At 40.0% G+C, this 22,491-nt stretch overlaps 1 protein-coding gene across 2 annotated transcripts; it reads left to right on the top strand.

Annotated features, from left to right (window-relative positions):
• The first annotated feature begins 1,322 nt into the window (after nt 1-1,322).
• On the top strand, nt 1,323-20,821 carry LOC135554795 (NLR family CARD domain-containing protein 3-like). 2 transcript variants are annotated; one of them, XM_064987230.1, is made up of 7 exons: nt 1,323-3,186; nt 3,491-3,664; nt 8,225-8,398; nt 10,192-10,365; nt 16,628-16,801; nt 17,828-17,874; nt 18,319-20,821. In XM_064987230.1, exons 1-7 carry the CDS (start codon nt 1,424-1,426, stop codon nt 18,840-18,842), a joined length of 3,030 nt encoding a protein of 1,009 aa, XP_064843302.1. In that variant the 5' UTR covers nt 1,323-1,423; the 3' UTR covers nt 18,843-20,821. The 2 variants fall into 2 exon arrangements, with proteins under 2 accessions (XP_064843302.1, XP_064843303.1); XM_064987231.1 differs by lacking the exon at nt 8,225-8,398.
• Nucleotides 20,822-22,491: the final 1,670 nt, after the last annotated feature.

The following is a 22,491-nucleotide window of genomic DNA, read 5'->3' as shown; positions in this document are numbered from 1 at the left end:
ATCTCTCTTCTTTATCTCTGTAGTGGATGGTCTACTCTGTTAGAGGATCAGTATCTCTCTCCTTTATCTCTGTAGTGGATGGTCTACTCTGTTAGAGGATCAGTATCTCTCTCTCCTTTATCTCTGTAGTGGATGGTCTACTCTGTTAGAGGATCAGTATCTCTCTCCTTTATCTCTGTAGTGGATGGTCTACTCTGTTAGAGGATCAGTATCTCTCTCTCCTTTATCTCTGTAGTGGATGGTCTACTATGTTAGAGTATCAGTATCTCTCTCCTTTATCTCTGTAGTGGATGGTCTACTCTGTTAGAGGATCAGTATCTCTCTCTCCTTTATCTCTGTAGTGGATGGTCTACTCTGTTAGAGGATCAGTATCTCTCTCTCTCCTTTATCTCTGTAGTGGATGGTCTACTCTGTTAGAGGATCAGTATCTCTCTCCTTTATCTCTGTAGTGGATGGTCTACTCTGTTAGAGGATCAGTATCTCTCTTCTTTATCTCTGTACTCTGTAGTGGATGGTCTACTCTGTTAGAGGATCAGTATCTCTGTCTTTTATCTCTGTAGTGGATGGTCTACTCTGTTAGAGGATCAGTATCTCTGTCCTTTATCTCTGTAGTGGATGGTCTACTCTGTTAGAGGATCAGTATCTCTCTCTCTCTCTCCTTTATCTCTGTAGTGGATGGTCTACTCTGTTAGAGGATCAGTATCTCTCTCCTTTATCTCTGTAGTGGATGGTCTACTCTGCCAGAGGATCCGTCCAGGTGTGCAGTGTGTCAGCAGGTGCTGAGGGATCCAGTCTCTATCACCTGTGGACACAGGTTCTGCAGACAGTGCATCACCAGATACTGGGAGAAACCTGCTCCTTCAGGAGACTATGACTGTCCTAGGTGTAGAAAGAGATCCAGGACACGTCCTGTACTACAGCACCTGAGTGAACCCAATGATGCAAGAGGCTCTGAAAACAGTAAGGACACTTGCAGACCTGTGCTAAGTCAATGCCTCAATATGATTAAGAGTTAACTACAATCATATGAGATAATATAAGTTACTGTAGATGTGAAGACCCACTTCATCCTGTTAACGAATGTGTCTGATACACGTCATTTTCCTCTTCCTTGTAGTGGATAACAGCCTGCAGAGAGCTGTAGTAAACCATAAAGACAGTCTGCAGAGAGCATGAAGACAGCCTGTAGTGCAGAAGAGCTGTAGTAAACCATGAAGACAGCCTGCAGAGAGCTGTAGTAAACCATGAAGACAGCCTGCAGAGAGCTGTAGTAAACCATGAAGACAGTCTGCAGAGAGCTGTAGTAAACCATGAAGACAGTCTGCAGAGAGCTGTAGTAAACCATGAAGACAGTCTGCAGAGAGCTGTAGTAAACCATGAAGACAGTCTGCAGAGAGCTGTAGTAAACCATAAAGACAGTCTGATGAGGAGGTATGAATGTGTGATAGAAGGCATCGAAACAGCAGGGACTCAAACTCCCCTTAACAGGATTTACACAGAGCTCTACATCACAGAAGGAGAGAGTGAAGCGGTTAACAATGAACATGAGGTGTGGCAGCTAGAGACAGCATCCAGGACACCAACCTCACATGACACAGCAATCCACTGCAATGACATCTTTAAACCCTTAGCTGGCCAAGAGAGACGCATCAGAACTGTGCTGACGAAGGGCATCGCTGGCATCGGAAAAACAGTCTCTGTGCAGAAGTTCATCCTAGACTGGGCTGAAGGGAAGGCTAATCAAGATGTGGAGATCATATTTGTGCTTCCTTTCCGGGAGCTGAACTTGATCAAAGATCGCCAGTACAGTCTTCTCAGACTTTTAAATGACTTCCACACAGAACTAGACAAAGGCAATGCAGAGAAACTCACTGCCTGTAAAACTATGTTCATCTTGGATGGTTTGGATGAAAGCAGATTTCCATTGGATTTCCAGCACAATGAAAAGGTGTCTGATGTCACCCAGACATCATCTCTTGATGTTCTGCTGACAAATCTCATCAAGGGGAATCTGCTTCCCTCTGCTCTCCTATGGATAACCTCCCGACCAGCAGCAACCAATCAGATCCCCCCTCAGTGTGTTGACCAGGTGACAGAGGTACGAGGGTTCAATGACCCACAGAAGGAGGAGTACTTCAGGAAGAGATTCAGTGATGAGGACCTGGCCAGCAGAATCATCTCACACATAAAGACATCAAGGAGCCTCCACATCATGTGCCACATTCCAGTCTTCTGTTGGATTTCTGCAATAGTCCTTGAACACATGTTGAGTACAGACAAGAGGAGAGAGATGCCCACGACTCTGACTGAGATGTCCATACACTTCCTGCTCATTCAGACCAGCCTGAAGAACCAGAAGTATCATGGAAGAGATGAGATGGATCAAGAGGAGCTCATGGAGTCAGATAAGGAAATTCTTCTGAAGCTGGGGAAGCTGGCGTTTAAAAATCTGGAGAAGGGTAATCTGATGTTCTATGAAGAAGACCTGAAAGAGGCTGGCCTTGATGTCAAAGAAGCTTCAGTGTACTCAGGAGTGTGCACACAAATCTTTAAAGAAGAGTCTGTGTTATTTCAGAGAGTGGTGTACTGCTTTGTTCATCTGAGCATTCAGGAGTTTCTCTCAGCTGTCTACATGTACCATTGTTACACAACCAGGAACATGGATGCACTGAAGCCCTTCCTCAAGAGAAAGTCTAGAAAGTCTAGAGGTGCGTCTGAAGAGCTAACTTTGGATGAGCTGCTGAAGAGTGCCGTGGATAAAGCCTTGGAGAGTAAGAATGGACACCTGGACCTTTTTGTCCGCTTCCTTCATGGCATGTCACTGGCAGCCAATCAGAAACTCCTACGAGGTCTGGTGACACAGACAGAAAGCAGTCCAGAGAGCGTCAAGAAAACAATCCAATCCCTTAAGGTGATGCAGAGGAAGAACATCTCCCCTGAGAGGTGCATCAATCTCTTCCACTGTCTGATAGAGATGAAAGACCATTCAGTACAGAAAGTAATCGAAGTATACTTGAGGTCAGAGAACAGATCCAAAAACCTCTCCCTTGCTCAGTGTTCAGCGCTGGCCTACATGCTGCAGATATCAGAGGAGGTTCTGGATGTGTTTGACCTGAAGGAATACAAGACATCAGAAGAGGGTCGTAGGAGACTGCTCCCAGCTGTGAGAAGCTGCAGGAAAGCTCTGTAAGTATTCATGTAAATATCGCACACCAAAATAAATTGTAGTTACAGCTGCATTTTCATTGGCTGACTGGCTCTGTAAGTACCCATGTGACTATCCCTCAGACCAAACTTTACTGTATGTAGGAACAACAGTAATTTAATTGGCTGAATAAACTTTCTATCAGCTGAAAACTTTCTAACTATATTACAAACTGATCAGCACAATATACACATTATTTGAGCAGTGCTAACAGTTTAAGCAGGGAAAGCTAAGCGAAATATTTTAATATAACCTGTCTGTCATAGTATTTCTTCTGTGTTTCAGACTCACTGGCTGTAAACTCACAGACACATCCAGTAAAGTGTTGGCCTCAGTTCTCAGTTCAAACCCCTCACACCTGAGAGAGCTGGACCTGAGTATCAACGACCTGAAGGATTCAGGAGTGAAGCTGCTCTCTGCTGGACTGGGGAATCCCCACTGTAAACTGGAGACTCTGAGGTCAGTATTCCTGTAGTTGGTCAACAAGTGATAACTGTTCACCAGATCCACATGTGTTTACCAGACACACATAGTCCACACCATATGTGTTTGGACAGTGAAGATTACAGTTTTAAATTTGGCGCTATTCTCCAGCATTTTGGATTTGAGATATAATGTTTCATATTAGGCAACAGTACAGAATGTCACCTTTTATTTGAGCTTAAAGGTGAGAGGTTAGCATGTTTTGTTGTATCCTCTGTTATTGGTAATGGTGAGAGGTTAGCATGTTTTGTTGTAGCCTCTGTTATTGTAGCCTCTGTTATTGGTAATGGTGAGAGGTTAGCATGTTTTGTTGTATCCTCTGTTATTGGTAATGGTGAGAGGTTAGCATGTTTTGTTGTAGCCTCTGTTATTGGTAATGGTGAGAGGTTAGCATGTTTTGTTGTAGTCTCTGTTATTGGTAATGGTGAGAGGTTAGCATGTTTTGTTGTAGTCTCTGTTATTGGTAATGGTGAGAGGTTAACATGTTGTTGTAGTCTCTGTTATTGGTAACGGTGAGAGGTTAGCATGTTTTGTTGTAGCCTCTGTTATTGGTAATGGTGAGAGGTTAGCATGTTTTGTTGTAGCCTCTGTTATTGGTAATGGTGAGAGGTTAGCATGTTTTGTTGTATCCTCTGTTATTGGTAATGGTGAGAGGTTAGCATGTTTTGGTGTAGCCTCTGTTATTGGTAATGGTGAGAGGTTAGCATGTTTTGTTGTAGTCTCTGTTATTGGTAATGGTGAGAGTTTAGCATGTTTTGTTGTAGCCTCTGTAACTTTCTCACTCATTATTATTCATGATTCATTCATGATCTTTCTCAGTCAAGGCGTCACAGGCTTGATGTTGTCATTGTGTTCGAGGAATATGGGACCAGATATACTTTTGACTAATTTAATACACTTTAAGTGTCAGAATACTTATGACTTCTTCAAATGGGGGACGAGATACATAAAATGCTTTAATCTTTCTAAACGTTGAAACAGATATGTATTAAAATATCCTCAAATAAAAGGTGACATTTTATACTGTCACCTCATATGAAACATTTGATCTGAAATCCAAAATGTTGGAGTATAGAGACACATTTACAATGTTAGCTTCACTGTCAGAATAGATATGGTGTGGACTGTTTACTCAATACAATCTAAATCTGATACCTCACTGTCAAAATAGATATGGTGTGGACTGTATACTCAATACAATCTAAATCTGATACCTCACTGTCTAAATAGATATGGACTGTATACTCAATACAATCTAAATCTGATTCCTCACTGTCTAAATAGATATGGTGTGGACTGTATACTCAATACAATCTAAATCTGATTCCTCAATGTCTAAATAGATATGGTGTGGACTGTTTACTCAATACAATCTAAATCTGATTCCTCAATGTCTAAATAGATATGGTGTGGACTGTATACTCAATACAATCTAAATCTGATACCTCACTGTCTAAATAGATATGGTGTGGACTGTATACTCAATACAATCTAAATCTGATGTCTAAATAGATATGGTGTGGACTGTTTACTACAATCTAAATCTGATACCTCACTGTCTAAATAGATATGGTGTGGACTGTATATACTAAATCTGATACCTCACTGTCTAAATAATATGGACTGTATACTCAATACCTAAATCTGATACCTCACTGTCTAAATAGATATGGTGTGGACTGTATACTCAATACAATCTAAATCTGATTCCTCACTGTCTAAATAGATATGATGTGGACTGTATAATCAATACAATCTAAATCTGATTCCTCACTGTCTAAATAGATATGGTGTGGACTGTATACTCAATACAATCTAAATCTGATACCTCACTGTCTAAATAGATATGGACTGTATACTAAATACAATCTAAATCTGATACCTCACTGTCTAAATAGATATGGTGTGGACTGTATACTCAATACAATCTAAATCTGATACCTCACTGTCTAAATAGATATGGTGTGGACTGTATTACTCAATACAATCTAAATCTGATACCTCACTGTCTAAATAGATATGGTGTGGACTGTATACTCAATACAATCTAAATCTGATACCTCACTGTCTAAATAGATATGGTGTGGACTGTATACTCAATACAATCTAAATCTGATACCTCACTGTCTAAATAGATATGGTGTGGACTGTATACTCAATACAATCTAAATCTGATACCTCACTGTCTAAATAGATATGGTGTGGACTGTATTACTCAATACAATCTAAATCTGATACCTCACTGTCTAAATAGATATGATGTGGACTGTATAATCAATACAATCTAAATCTGATACCTCACTGTCTAAATAGATATGGTGTGGACTGTATTACTCAATACAATCTAAATCTGATACCTCACTGTCTAAATAGATATGATGTGGACTGTATACTCAATACAATCTAAATCTGATTCCTCACTGTCTAAATAGATATGGTGTGGACTGTATACTCAATACAATCTAAATCTGATACCTCACTGTCTAAATAGATATGATGTGGACTGTATACTCAATACAATCTAAATCTGATACCTCACTGTCTAAATAGATATGGTGTGGACTGTATACTCAATACAATCTAAATCTGATACCTCACTGTCTAAATAGATATGATGTGGACTGTATACTCAATACAATCTAAATCTGATACCTCACTGTCTAAATAGATATGGTGTGGACTGTATACTCAATACAATCTAAATCTGACACCTCACTGTCTAAATAGATATGGTGTGGACTGTATACTCAATACAATCTAAATCTGATACCTCACTGTCTAAATAGATATGGTGTGGACTGTATACTCAATACAATCTAAATCTGATACTCTGTCTAAATAGATATGGTGTGGACTGTATACTCAATACAATCTAAATCTGATACCTCACTGTCTAAATAGATATGGTGTGGACTGTATACTCAATACAATCTAAATCTGATACCTCACTGTCTAAATAGATATGGTGTGGACTGTATACTCAATACAATCTAAATCTGATACCTCACTGTCTAAATAGATATGGTGAGGACTGTATACTCAATACAATCTAAATCTGATACCTCACTGTCTAAATAGATATGGTGTGGACTGTATACTCAATACAATCTAAATCTGATACCTCTCTGTCTAAATAGATATGGTGTGGACTGTATACTCAATACAATCTAAATCTGATACCTCACTGTCTAAATAGATATGGTGAGGACTGTATACTCAATACAATCTAAATCTGATACCTCACTGTCTAAATAGATATGGTGTGGACTGTATACTCAATACAATCTAAATCTGATTCCTCAATGTCTAAATAGATATGGTGTGGACTGTATACTCAATACAATCTAAATCTGATACCTCACTGTCTAAATAGATATGGTGTGGACTGTATACTCAATACAATCTAAATCTGACACCTCACTGTCTAAATAGATATGGTGTGGACTGTATACTCAATAGAATCTAAATCTGATTCCTCACTGTCTAAATAGATATGGTGTGGACTGTATACTCAATACAATCTAAATCTGATACCTCACTGTCTAAATAGATATGGTGTGGACTGTATACTCAATACAATCTAAATCTGATTCCTCACTGTCTAAATAGATATGGTGTGGACTGTATACTCAATACAATCTAAATCTGATACCTCACTGTCTAAATAGATATGGTGTGGACTGTATACTCAATACAATCTAAATCTGATACCTCTCTGTCTAAATAGATATGGTGTGGACTGTATACTCAATACAATCTAAATCTGATACCTCACTGTCTAAATAGATATGGTGTGGACTGTATACTCAATACAATCTAAATCTGATTCCTCACTGTCTAAATAGATATGGTGTGGACTGTATACTCAATACAATCTAAATATGATACCTCACTGTCTAAATAGATATGGTGTGGACTGTATACTCAATACAATCTAAATCTGATACCTCACTGTCTAAATAGATATGGTGTGGACTGTATACTCAATACAATCTAAATCTGATTCCTCACTGTCTAAATAGATATGGTGTGGACTGTTTACTCAATACAATCTAAATCTGATACCTCACTGTCTAAATAGATATGGTGTGGACTGTTTACTCAATACAATCTAAATCTGATACCTCACTGTCTAAATAGATATGGTGTGGACTGTATACTCAATACAATCTAAATCTGATACCTCACTGTCTAAATAGATATGGTGTGGACTGTATACTCAATACAATCTAAATCTGATTCCTCACTGTCTAAATAGATATGGTGTGGACTGTATACTCAATACAATCTAAATCTGATTCCTCACTGTCTGTCTTCTGACTGATACTGATTTTTAAACTGGTCTGGTCAGTCCACTCAAATATTTGTTAATATGCATCTTTCTATCTTCAAGAAATACTTGGAAAATGTGTCATTTCTAGGCTGTGCTTCCCTGGTCTCAGCTCTGAGGTCAACCCCACAACATTATTTGTGCACAGGTTACAGTGTAACACTTTAATACAACCTGTCTGTCATTGTATTTCTTCTGTGTTTCAGACTCAGTGGCTGTAAACTCAGAAACACATCCTGTAAAGTGTTGGCCTCAGTTATCAGTTCAAACCCCTCACACCTGAGAGAGCTGGATCTGAGTAACAATGACCTGATGGATTCAGGAGTGAAGCTGCTCTCTGCTGGACTGGGGAATCACCTCTGTAAACTGGAGACTCTGAGGTCAGTATTCCTGTAGTTGGTCAACAAGTGATAACTGTTCACCAGATCCACATGTGTTTACCAGACACACATAGTCCACACCATATGTGATTGGACAGTGAAGCTTACAGTTTTAAATGTGGTGTTATGCTCCAGCATTTAGGATTTAAGATATAATGTTTCATATTAGGTGACAGTACAGAATGTCACCTTTTATTTGAGGGAATTCATACATTTTTTACCGTTTAGATATGAATAGTGAATAATGATGAATAACAAAGTTATAGAGGCACAAATGTCAGTATAAATGCTAAACTCCTCTGTTATTGGTAATGGCAAGAGGTTAGCATGTTTTGTTGTAGTCTCTGTTATTGGTAATGGTAAGAGGTTAGCATGTTTTGTTGTATCCTCTGTTATTGGTAATGGTGAGAGGTTAGCATGTTTTGTTGTAGCCTCTGTTACTGGTAATGGTGAGAGGTTAGCATGTTTTGTTGTAGACTCTGTTATTGGTAATGGTGAGAGGTTAGCATGTTTTGTTGTAGCCTCTGTTACTGGTAATGGTGAGAGGTTAGCATGTTTTGTTGTAGACTCTGTTATTGGTAATGGTGAGAGGTTAGCATGTTTTGTTGATAACAATGATAACACTATGCAATGATAACACTATGCAATGATAACACTATGCAATGATAACACTATGCAATGATAATACTATGCAATGATAACACTATGCAATGATAACACTATGCAATGATAACACTATGCAATGATAACACTATGCAATGATAATACTATGCAATGATAATACTATGCAATGATAACACTATGCAATGATAACACTATGCAATGATAACACTATACAATGATAACACTATGCAATGATAACACTATGCAATGATAACACTTTGCAATGATAATACTATGCAATGATAATACTATGCAATGATAATACTATGCAATGATAATACTATGCAATGATAACACTATGCAATGATAACACTATGCAATGATAACACTATGCAATTTTAACACTATGCAATGATAATACTATGCAATGATAACACTATGCAATGATAACATTATGCAATGATAATACTATGCAATGATAATACTATGCAATGATAACACTATGCAATGATAACACTATGCAATGATAACACTATGCAATGATAACACTATGCAATGATAATACTATGCAATGATAACACTATGCAATGATAACCCTATGCAATGATAATACTATGCAATGATAACACTATGCAATGATAACACTATGCAATGATAATACTATGCAATGATAACACTATGCAATGATAACACTATGCAATGATAACACTATGCAATGATAACACTTTGCAATGATAACATTATGCAATGATAACACTATGCAATGATAACACTATGATAACACTATGCAATGATAACACTATGCAATGATAATACTATGCAATGATAACACTATGCAATGATAACACTATGCAATGATAACACTATGCAATGATAACACTATGCAATGATAATACTATGCAATGATAACACTATGCAATGATAACACTATGCAATGATAACACTATGCAATGATAACACTTTGCAATGATAACACTATGCAATGATAACACTATGATAACACTATGCAATGATAACACTATGATAACACTATGCAATGATAATACTGTGCAATGATAATATTTGTAACATAGATTTTTTTCTCTATAAGCAACACTTTGATGACTTGTCATTTGATAACAAATATACTGTCACTATTTTCACCACCGAAGAATAGCAGTGTGATTTTAATATGATTTGACTCTTTGCAGGCTGTCAGGCTGTCTAGTCACAGAGGAAGGCTGTTCTTCTCTGGTCTCAGCTCTGAGGTCAAACCCCTCACACCTGAGAGAGCTGGATCTGAGTAACAATGACCTGAAGGATTCAGGAGTGGAGCTGCTCTCTGCTGGACTGGGGAATCCCCACTGTAAACTGGAGACTCTGAGGTCAGTATTCCTGTAGTTGGTCAACAAGTGGTAACTGTTCACCAGATCCACATTTGTTTACCAGACACACATAGTCCACACCATATGTGTTTGGACAGTGAAGCTTACAGTTTTACATTTGGTTGTGTTTTAGATATATACACCAGGGATATATACACCAGGGAAACACAGGGATATGTACACCAGGGATATATACACCAGGGATATATATACCAGGGATATATACACCAGGGATATATACACCATGGATACACAGGGATATACACCAGGGGAACACAGGGATAAATACACCAGGGATATATACACCAGGGATATATACACCAGGGGAACACAGGGATAAATACACCAGGGATATATACACCAGGGATATATACACCAGGGAAACACAGGGATATATACACCAGGGATATATACACCAGGGATATATACACCAGGGATATATACACCAGGGATATATACACCAGGGAAACACAGGGATATGTACACCAGGGATATATACACCAGGGATATATACACCAGGGATAAATACAACAGGGATATATACACCAGGGATATATACACCAGGGATATATACACCAGGGATATATACAACAGGGATATATACACCAGGGATATATACACCAGGGAAACACAGGGATATATACACCAGGGATACATACACCAGGGATATATACACCAGGGATATATACACCAGGGATATATACACCAGGGAAACACAGGGATATATACACCAGGGATATATACACCAGGGCAACACAGGGATATATACACCAGGGATATATACACCAGGGAAACACAGGGATATATACACCAGGGATATATACACCAGGGATATATACACCAGGGAAACACAGGGATATATACACCAGGGATATATACACCAGGGATATAAACACCAGGGATATATACACCAGGGATATATACACCAGGGATATATACACCAGGGATATATACACCAGGGATATATACACCAGGGATATATACACCAGGGATATATACACCAGGGATATATACACCAGGGATATATACACCAGGGATATATACACCAGGGAAACAAAGGGATATATACACCAGGGATACATACACCAGGGATATATACACCAGGGATATATACACCAGGGATACATACACCAGGGATATATACACCAGGGATATATACACCAGGGATATATACACCAGGGGGAAACACAGGGATATATACACCAGGGAAATATACACCAGGGATATATACACCAGGGATATATACACCAGGGATATATACACCAGGGATATATACACCAGGGGAAACACAGGGATATATACATCAGGGATATATACACCAGGGAAACACAGGGATATATACACCAGGGATATATACACCAGGGATATATACACCAGGGATATATACACCAGGGATAGATACACCAGGGATATATACACCAGGGATATATACACCAGGGATATATACACCAGGGAAACACAGGGATAAATACACCAGGGATATATACAACAGGGATATATACACCAGGGATATATACACCAGGGATATACACCAGGGGAACACAGGGATAAATACACCAGGGATATATACACCAGGGATATATACACCAGGGATATATACACCATGGATCCATACACCAGGGATATATACACCAGGGAAACACAGGGATATATACACCAGGGATATATACACCAGGGATATATACACCAGGGATATACACCAGGGGAACACAGGGATAAATACACCAGGGATATATACACCAGGGATATATACACCAGGGGAACACAGGGATATATACACCAGGGGAACAGAGGGATAAATACACCAGGGATATATACACCAGGGATATATACACCAGGGGAACACAGGGATAAATACACCAGGGATATATACACCAGGGATAAATACAACAGGGATATATACACCAGGGATATATACACCAGGGATATATACACCAGGGATATATACACAGGGATATATACACCAGGGATATATACACCAGGGATATATACACCAGGGATATATACACCGGGGATATATACACCAGGGAAACACAGCGATATATACACAAGGAAAACACAGGGATATATACACCAGGGATATATACACCAGGGAAACACAGGGATATATACACCAGGGATATATACACCAGGGAAACACAGGGATATATACACCAGGGATATATACACCAGGGATATATACACCAGGGATATATACACCAGGGATATATACACCAGGGATATATACACCAGGGAAACACAGGGATATATACACAGGGGATATATACACCAGGGATATATACACCAGGGATATATACACCAGGGATATATACACCAGGGATATATACACCAGGGATATATACACCAGGGATATATACACCTGGGATATATACACAGGGATATATACACCAGGGATCCATATATAGGGATATATACACCAGGGATATATACACCAGGGATACATACACCAGGGATATATACACCAGGGGGATATATACATGGTGTGGATATATACCAGGGATATAACACAGGGATATATACACCAGGGATATATACACCAGGGATATATACACCAGGGATATATACACCAGGGATATATACACCAGGGATATATACACCAGGGATATATACACCAGGGATATATACACCAGGGATATATACACCAGGGATATATAAACAGGGATATATACACCAGGGATACATACACCAGGGAACAGGGATATATACACCAGGGATACATAAACACCAGGGATATATACACCAGGGATAAATCTGATACACTGGTAAATAAACACAGTGGACATTCTAGCATTTGGACTAGTCAGTTCTGATTGGAATGTATACATAATTAGTCATTTCAACCATAATTTCCTCCAACAACTGTCAAAATAGATATGATGTGGACTGTATAATCAATACAATCTAAATCTGATACCTCACTGTCTAAATAGATATGGTGTGGACTGTATACTCAATACAATCTAAATCTGATACCTCACTGTCTAAATAGATATGGTGTGGACTGTATACTCAATACAATCTAAATCTGATACCTCACTGTCTAAATAGATATGGTGTGGACTGTATACTCAATACAATCTAAATCTGATACCTCACTGTCTAAATAGATATGGTGTGGACTGTATACTCAATACAATCTAAATCTGATTCCTCACTGTCTAAATAGATATGGTGTGGACTGTATACTCAATACAATCTAAATCTGATTCCTCACTGTCTAAATAGATATGGTGTGGACTGTATACTCAATACAATCTAAATCTGATACCTCACTGTCTAAATAGATATGGTGTGGACTGTATACTCAATACAATCTAAATCTGATACCTCACTGTCTAAATAGATATGGTGTGGACTGTATACTCAATACAATCTAAATCTGATACCTCACTGTCTAAATAGATATGGTGTGGACTGTATACTCAATACAATCTAAATCTGATACCTCACTGTCTAAATAGATATGGTGTGGACTGTATACTCAATACAATCTAAATCTGATACCTCACTGTCTAAATAGATATGGTGTGGACTGTATACTCAATACAATCTAAATCTGATACCTCACTGTCTAAATAGATATGGTGTGGACTGTATACTCAATACAATCTAAATCTGATACCTCACTGTCTAAATAGATATGGTGTGGACTGTATACTCAATACAATCTAAATCTGATTCCTCACTGTCTAAATAGATATGGTGTGGACTGTATACTCAATACAATCTAAATCTGATTCCTCACTGTCTAAATAGATATGGTGTGGACTGTATACTCAATACAATCTAAATCTGATACCTCACTGTCTAAATAGATATGGTGTGGACTGTATACTCAATACAATCTAAATCTGACTGTCTAAATAGATATGGTGTGGACTGTATACTCAATACAATCTAAATCTGATACCTCACTGTCTAAATAGATATGGTGTGGACTGTATACTCAATACAATCTAAATCTGATACCTCACTGTCTAAATAGATATGGTGTGGACTGTATACTCAATACAATCTAAATCTGATTACCTCACTGTCTAAATAGATATGGTGTGGACTGTATACTCAATACAATCTAAATCTGATACCTCACTGTCTAAATAGATATGGTGTGGACTGTATACTCAATACAATCTAAATCTGATACCTCACTGTCTAAATAGATATGGTGTGGACTGTATACTCAATACAATCTAAATCTGATTCCTCACTGTCTAAATAGATATGGTGTGGACTGTATACTCAATACAATCAATCTGATACCTCACTGTCTAAATAGATATGGTGTGGACTGTATACTCAATACAATCTAAATCTGATTCCTCACTGTCTAAATAGATATGGTGTGGACTGTATACTCAATACAATCTAAATCTGATTCCTCACTGTCTAAATAGATATGGTGTGGACTGTATACTCAATACAATCTAAATCTGATTCCTCACTGTCTAAATAGATATGGTGTGGACTGTATACTCAATACAATCTAAATCTGATTCCTCACTGTCTAAATAGATATGGTGTGGACTGTATACTCAATACAATCTAAATCTGATTCCTCACTGTCTAAATAGATATGGTGTGGACTGTATACTCAATACAATCTAAATCTGATTCCTCACTGTCTAAATAGATATGGTGTGGACTGTATACTCAATACAATCTAAATCTGATTCCTCACTGTCTAAATAGATATGGTGTGGACTGTATACTCAATACAATCTAAATCTGATACCTCACTGTCTAAATAGATATGGTGTGGACTGTATACTCAATACAATCTAAATCTGATTCCTCACTGTCTAAATAGATATGGTGTGGACTGTATACTCAATACAATCTAAATCTGATTCCTCACTGTCTAAATAGATATGGTGTGGACTGTATACTCAATACAATCTAAATCTGATTCCTCACTGTCTAAATAGATATGGTGTGGACTGTATACTCTAAATCTACAATCTAAATCTGATACCTCACTGTCTAAATAGATATGGTGTGGACTGTATACTCAATACAATCTAAATCTGATTCCTCACTGTCTAAATAGATATGGTGTGGACTGTATACTCAATACAATCTAAATCTGATACCTCACTGTCTAAATAGATATGGTGTGGACTGTATACTCAATACAATCTAAATCTGATTCCTCACTGTCTAAATAGATATGGTGTGGACTGTATACTCAATACAATCTAAATCTGATTCCTCACTGTCTAAATAGATATGTTGTGGACTGTATACTCAATACAATCTAAATCTGATTCCTCACTGTCTAAATAGATATGTTGTGGACTGTATACTCAATACAATCTAAATCTGATTCCTCACTGTCTAAATAGATATGGTGTGGACTGTATACTCAATACAATCTAAATCTGATTCCTCACTGTCTAAATAGATATGGTGTGGACTGTATACTAAATACAATCTAAATCTGACACCTCACTGTCTAAATAGATATGGTGTGGACTGTATACTCAATACAATCTAAATCTGATTCCTCACTGTCTAAATAGATATGGTGTGGACTGTATACAATACAATACAACTGTCTAAATAGAAATCTGATATCTAAATCTCACTGTCTAAATAGATATGGTGTGGACTGTATACTCAATACAATCTAAATCTGATACCTCACTGTCTAAATAGATATGGTGTGGACTGTATACTCAATACAATCTAAATCTGATACCTCACTGTCTAAATAGATATGGTGTGGACTGTATACTCAATACAATCTAAATCTGATACCTCACTGTCTAAATAGATATGGTGTGGACTGTATACTCAATACAATCTAAATCTGATACCTCACTGTCTAAATAGATATGGTGTGGACTGTATACTCAATACAATCTAAATCTGATTCCTCACTGTCTAAATAGATATGGTGTGGACTGTATACTCAATACAATCTAAATCTGATACCTCACTGTCTAAATAGATATGGTGTGGACTGTATACTCAATACAATCTAAATCTGATTCCTCACTGTCTGTCTTCTGACTGATACTGCTTTTTAAACTGGTCTGGACAGTCTACTATAATATTTGTACTATACATTTGTCTCTCTACAAGTAATATTATGATAATTTATAATAATGACATTTTTAATGATGATACATTAATTTATGAATAGATATGGCAGGTTTCAGGACACTGATGTATCTGAATATGTTGAAAAAATATACTGCCACTATTTTCATCACCAAAGAATATCAGTGTGATTTTAATATGATTTGACTCTTTGCAGGCTGTCAGGCTGTCTAGTCACAGAGGAAGGCTGTGCTTCTCTGGTCTCAGCTCTGAGGTCAAACCCCTCACACCTGAGAGAGCTGGATCTGAGCTACAATCACCCAGGAGACTCAGGAGTCAGACTGCTCTCTGCTGGACTGGAGGATCCACACTGCAGACTGGAGAAACTCAAGTATGTAGAGGGTTTATGTCAATGTTCATATCAGACATGTTGGACTTATCAGGCTGGTTAAGACAAACATTATTACCACCACTTGGACAAAGTTATATGCTGAATGTGTGTGTGTGTGTGTGTGTGTCCAATGTGTGTGTGAAACACACACACACATACACACTGGATACACACACAGGACACACACACACCACACGTCATACACACAGGATGAAGACACTGTACACATCATACACACTGGACACACACACTGAACACTGTAGTGGAAATGTTCTCTATTTACCAAATCCTGAGAGCAAACCACCACAAGTCAGAGTTATCATAAAGTCCATCTTTAATTATATGATATAGATATATATCCATCGCAACCCTGTGACTCTCAGATCAGTTCAGTGTCTATAAATGAATTCTCTGAGAGTCCTTACACATTGCAACTGAGATCCTTTATAGCAAAGACACACATAGCCAGGCAGCTTTGTCTCCTAAGCTAAGTTATTTTGTCGCTCTCAGGACCATAAAACAAAACCTATCAACAGGCAGATATCAAATACACCCCTCCTTGGCAAGATCACAGAGACACAGTGACTGGCACACAGACATTGTGGAGCCAAGAGATAATTGGTTTAAAAGATATGTTTACCTATGAAGACAAGCTTGACCCCTCCCCTCTCAGCGGCCCAAGTAACTTATCCCAGAGAACAGATAACTGCAACAGCATTATCCAAAAATAGACATTCTGATGAGAAGTAACTCACAAGCAATAATGAAAATAAAACATCTCATCTATGTTACCCAACTAATTCCCCAACAACACACACAGACAAACATTCTTACCAACGCTTGACCTGCATGTGTGTGTGTGTGTCCAGTGTGTGTGTGTGTGTGTGTGTGTGTGTGTGTGTGTGTGTGTGTGTGTGTGTGTGTGTGTGTGTGTGTGTGTGTGTGTGTGTGTGTGTGTGTGTGTGTGTGTGTGTGTGTGTGTGTGTATCCCTCAATGACTGTCTGTTCTTCTGCTTACCGCTACAGTGTGGAACATGGTGGAGAGAACAGAATGAAACCTGGACTTAGAAAATGTGAGTGTTGACTGCTGTGAAGAATATGACTAAGAATAAGTCTCAATTCAAGTTAAGTCAAAGGCCACCATCATTACTGACTTGGTCATATTAAATATCAGCTGTAGTTCTACAGAAGCAGAAATCAGGGACACCAACGTTTACAAAGAGTTGATTTGACTGTGTGTGTGTGTGTGTGTTCAGGCTGTGTGTGTGTGAGTACAGTGTGTGTGTGTGTGAGTCCAGTGTGTGTGTGTGTGTGTGTGTGTGTGTAATTAATGTGAATAAGTGTGTTTTATATTACCATACAGTATAACATATGATCATTCAACAAGTCTCAAGTTACCTTAACTTCTCCTTTTGATACCTAGAAACATCTACATTAAATGAATTAGTGAAAAGTGAGTTAACATTCTAATGTGAATGATGATGATTTCTAATATTGTGTCTGGTTTCATCCATCAGATGTCTGTGATCTCACACTGGACCCAAACACAGTAGACAGACTCCTCTCTCTGTCTGAGGAGAACAGAAAGGTGACATGGAGGACAGAGGAGCAGCCGTATCCTGATCACCCAGAGAGATTTGAGGACTGTGGACAGGTGCTGTGCAGAGAGGGTCTGACTGGGTGCTGTTACTGGGAGGTAGAGTGGAGTGGGAGAGGGGCTGATATAGGAGTGACATATAAAGGAATCAACAGGAGAGGATGGGTTAAGGACTGTTGTCTTGGATGGAATGACAAGTCCTGGAGTCTGAACTGTTCTGACAACAGTTACTCTGCCTGGCACAATAATAATCCCACTACCATAGACGTCCCCTCCTCCAGCCCCCACAGAGTAGGAGTGTATCTGGACTGGCCAGCCGGCACTCTGTCCTTCTATAGAGCCTCCTCTGACACACTGACCCACCTGATCACATTCACCTCCACATTCACTGAGCCCCTCTATCCAGGGTTTGGGGTTTATGGTGATTCCTCAGTGACTCTGTAAATAATAACCTGAAACACACACACACACTGGACACACAAACACATAGGACACACACACACTGTGCAGGGATTTGGGTTGATTACAACTCCTCAGTGTCCCTGTGTCAGTGACACACACACTGGACACAGACTGGATTCACACACACACACACACACACACACACTGGACTCACGAACACACACACACATACTGGACAAAAACACTCACACACACACTGGACTCACACACACACTGGACTCACACACACACACACACACACACTCACACACACTGGACCGACACACACACCCTGAACACACACATAAACACATAAACACACACTGGAAACACACACACACTGGACGCACACTCACATTGCACACACACACTGGACAAACACACACACTGGGCAAAGACACACACACACACACACTGGACAAACACACACAGGCTGGACAAACACACACAGGCTGGACAAACACACACACACTGGACAAACACACACACACAATTGGACACACACACACACTGAACACACACACTGAACACACACACTGAACACACACACACTGGACACACACACACTGAACACACACTGGACTCACACACACACACACACACTGGACTCACACATACACACACACACACACACACTGGACTCACACACACACACTGCACTCACACACACACACTGGACTCACACACACACACACTGGACTCACTCACACACACACACACACACACCCTGAACACACACTGGACTCACACACACACACACACACACACACACACACACACACACACACACACTGGACTCACACACACACACTGCACTCACACACACACACTGGACTCACACACACACACACACACACTGGACTCACTCACACACACACACACACACACACACCCTGAACACACACTGGACTCACTCACACACACACACACACCCTGAACACACACTGCACTCACACACACACACTGGACACACTCACATAAACACACACACTGGACAGACACACACACACACACTGGACTCACACACACACACTGCACTCACACACACACACTGGACTCACACACACACACACACACACACTGGACTCACTCACACACACACACACACACACCCTGAACACACACTGGACTCACTCACACACACACACACACACCCTGAACACACACTGCACTCACACACACACACTGGACACACTCACATAAACACACACACTGGACAGACACACACACACACACACACACTGGACAGACACACATACACACACACTGGACAGACACACACACTGGACAGACACATACACACTGAACACACACACACTGAACACACACACACTGGGCAAAGACACACACACACACACACAATTGGACACACACACACACTGGACAAAAACACACACACACTGGACACAAACACACACACTGAACACACACACACTGGGCAAAGACACACACACACACACACTGGACAAGCACACAAACACAGACACACACACACACACTGAACACACACACACGCTAGACACACACACACACACACTGGACACAAACACACACACACACACTGGACACACACACACACACACACTGGACACACACACACACACACTGAACACACACACACACACTGGGCAACGACACACACACACACTGGACTCACACACACACACACACACAAACACACTGAACACACACACACACACTGAACACACACAGACACTGGACACACACACACACACACTGAACACACACACACACACACACACACACTGAACACACACACACACACACTTGACACACACACACACACTGAACACACACACACACTGGACAAACACACACATGCTGGACAAACACACACACTGGACTCACAAACACACACACACATACTGGACAAACACACACACACACACACACACACTGAACACACACACACACACACACACTGAACACACACACACACACTGAACACACACACACACACACTTGACACACACACACACACACACACTGAACACACACACACACTGGACAAACACACACATGCTGGACAAACACACACACTGGACACAAACACACACACACATACTGGACAAACACACACACACACACTGAACACACACACACACACACACACTGAACACACACACACACACTGAACACACACACACACACTTGACACACACACACACTGAACACACACACACACACTGAACACACACACACACACTTGACACACACACACACACTGAACACACACACACACACACTGGACAAACACACACACTGGACACAAACACACACACACACACACACACACACACTTGACACACACACACACACTGAACACACACACACACTGGACAAACACACACATGCTGGACAAACACACACACTGGACTCACAAACACACACACATACTGGACAAACACACACACACACACACTGAACACACACACACACACACACACTGAACACACACACACACACACACACACTGAACACACACACACACACACTTGACACACACACACACACTTGACACACACACACACTGAACACACACACACACACTGAACACACACACACACACTTGACACACACACACACTGAACACACACACACACACACTGGACAAACACACACATGCTGGACAAACACACACTGGACAAAAACACACACACACACACACACACACTGGACAAACACACACACTGGACACAAACAAACACACACACGCTAGACACACACACGCTAGACACACACACACACACACACTGGACAGACACACACACACTGGACAGACACGCACACACACACTGGATAGAGACACACACACAGTGGACAGACACACACACACTGAAACACACACACACACTGGACACACAGTGTATTTAACAAAGTCTACCTACGGGTAGTGTATGCCCATGGGCGACTTGTCTTGGTTTCCCCTTTTCCCACCAGCAAACAAACACCATAACCAATACTCACAGGTGAGGACAAAGTGCTATGGAGGTGCTTAAACAAAAGAGAGGTTAATACACAAAGAGAGAGTGACACACAGAGACCTACAGACATGGCATTTACAGAGAGATTGAGCTGAGCTGGGCTGGCTCAATCTCTCTGTAAATGCCATGTCTGTAGGTCTCTGTGTTTCACTCTCGCTTTGTGTCGTAACCTCTCTTTTGTTTAAGCACCTCATAGCACTTTGTCAACACCTGTGAGTATTGTTTTGGTTATGGTGTTTGTGTTTGATTGCTGGTGGAAAAGGGGGAAACCAAGACAAGTCGCCCATGGGCATACACTACCCGTAGGTGAACTTTGTTAAATACACTAGTTAGAACTGGGCGGACCACCCACTGTATTTTTGGTTAGTTAGTTAGCTGTTGTTAAAGTAGGCTAGTCTAGCTTAGGGGTGTTTTTGAATACTTATTGTTTCTTTCCTTGGGTCCAGCTCAGCCCCTTTTCCTGCTCCCCCCATTACCGTGTGTTTATAAATAAACCTAGAGTTTGACGGTAGATTTCAGTTGTCGTGCTTATTTCGATCCCACTTTTCCTTTGTCACAATAATAATTTGCATGAGTTATGTTACGAGTCTCATTACCATCCCCCCTAGACTGTCGGGCCAAAAGGGATTCGTAACACTGGGCAAAGA

The sequence above is a fragment of the Oncorhynchus masou genome, chromosome 14 (assembly GCF_036934945.1).
Source record: "Oncorhynchus masou masou isolate Uvic2021 chromosome 14, UVic_Omas_1.1, whole genome shotgun sequence".
NCBI classification, from domain to species: domain Eukaryota; kingdom Metazoa; phylum Chordata; class Actinopteri; order Salmoniformes; family Salmonidae; genus Oncorhynchus; species Oncorhynchus masou.
The sequence above is the reverse complement of the archived record's forward strand: the minus strand, read 5'-3'. Positions and strand labels throughout refer to the sequence as shown.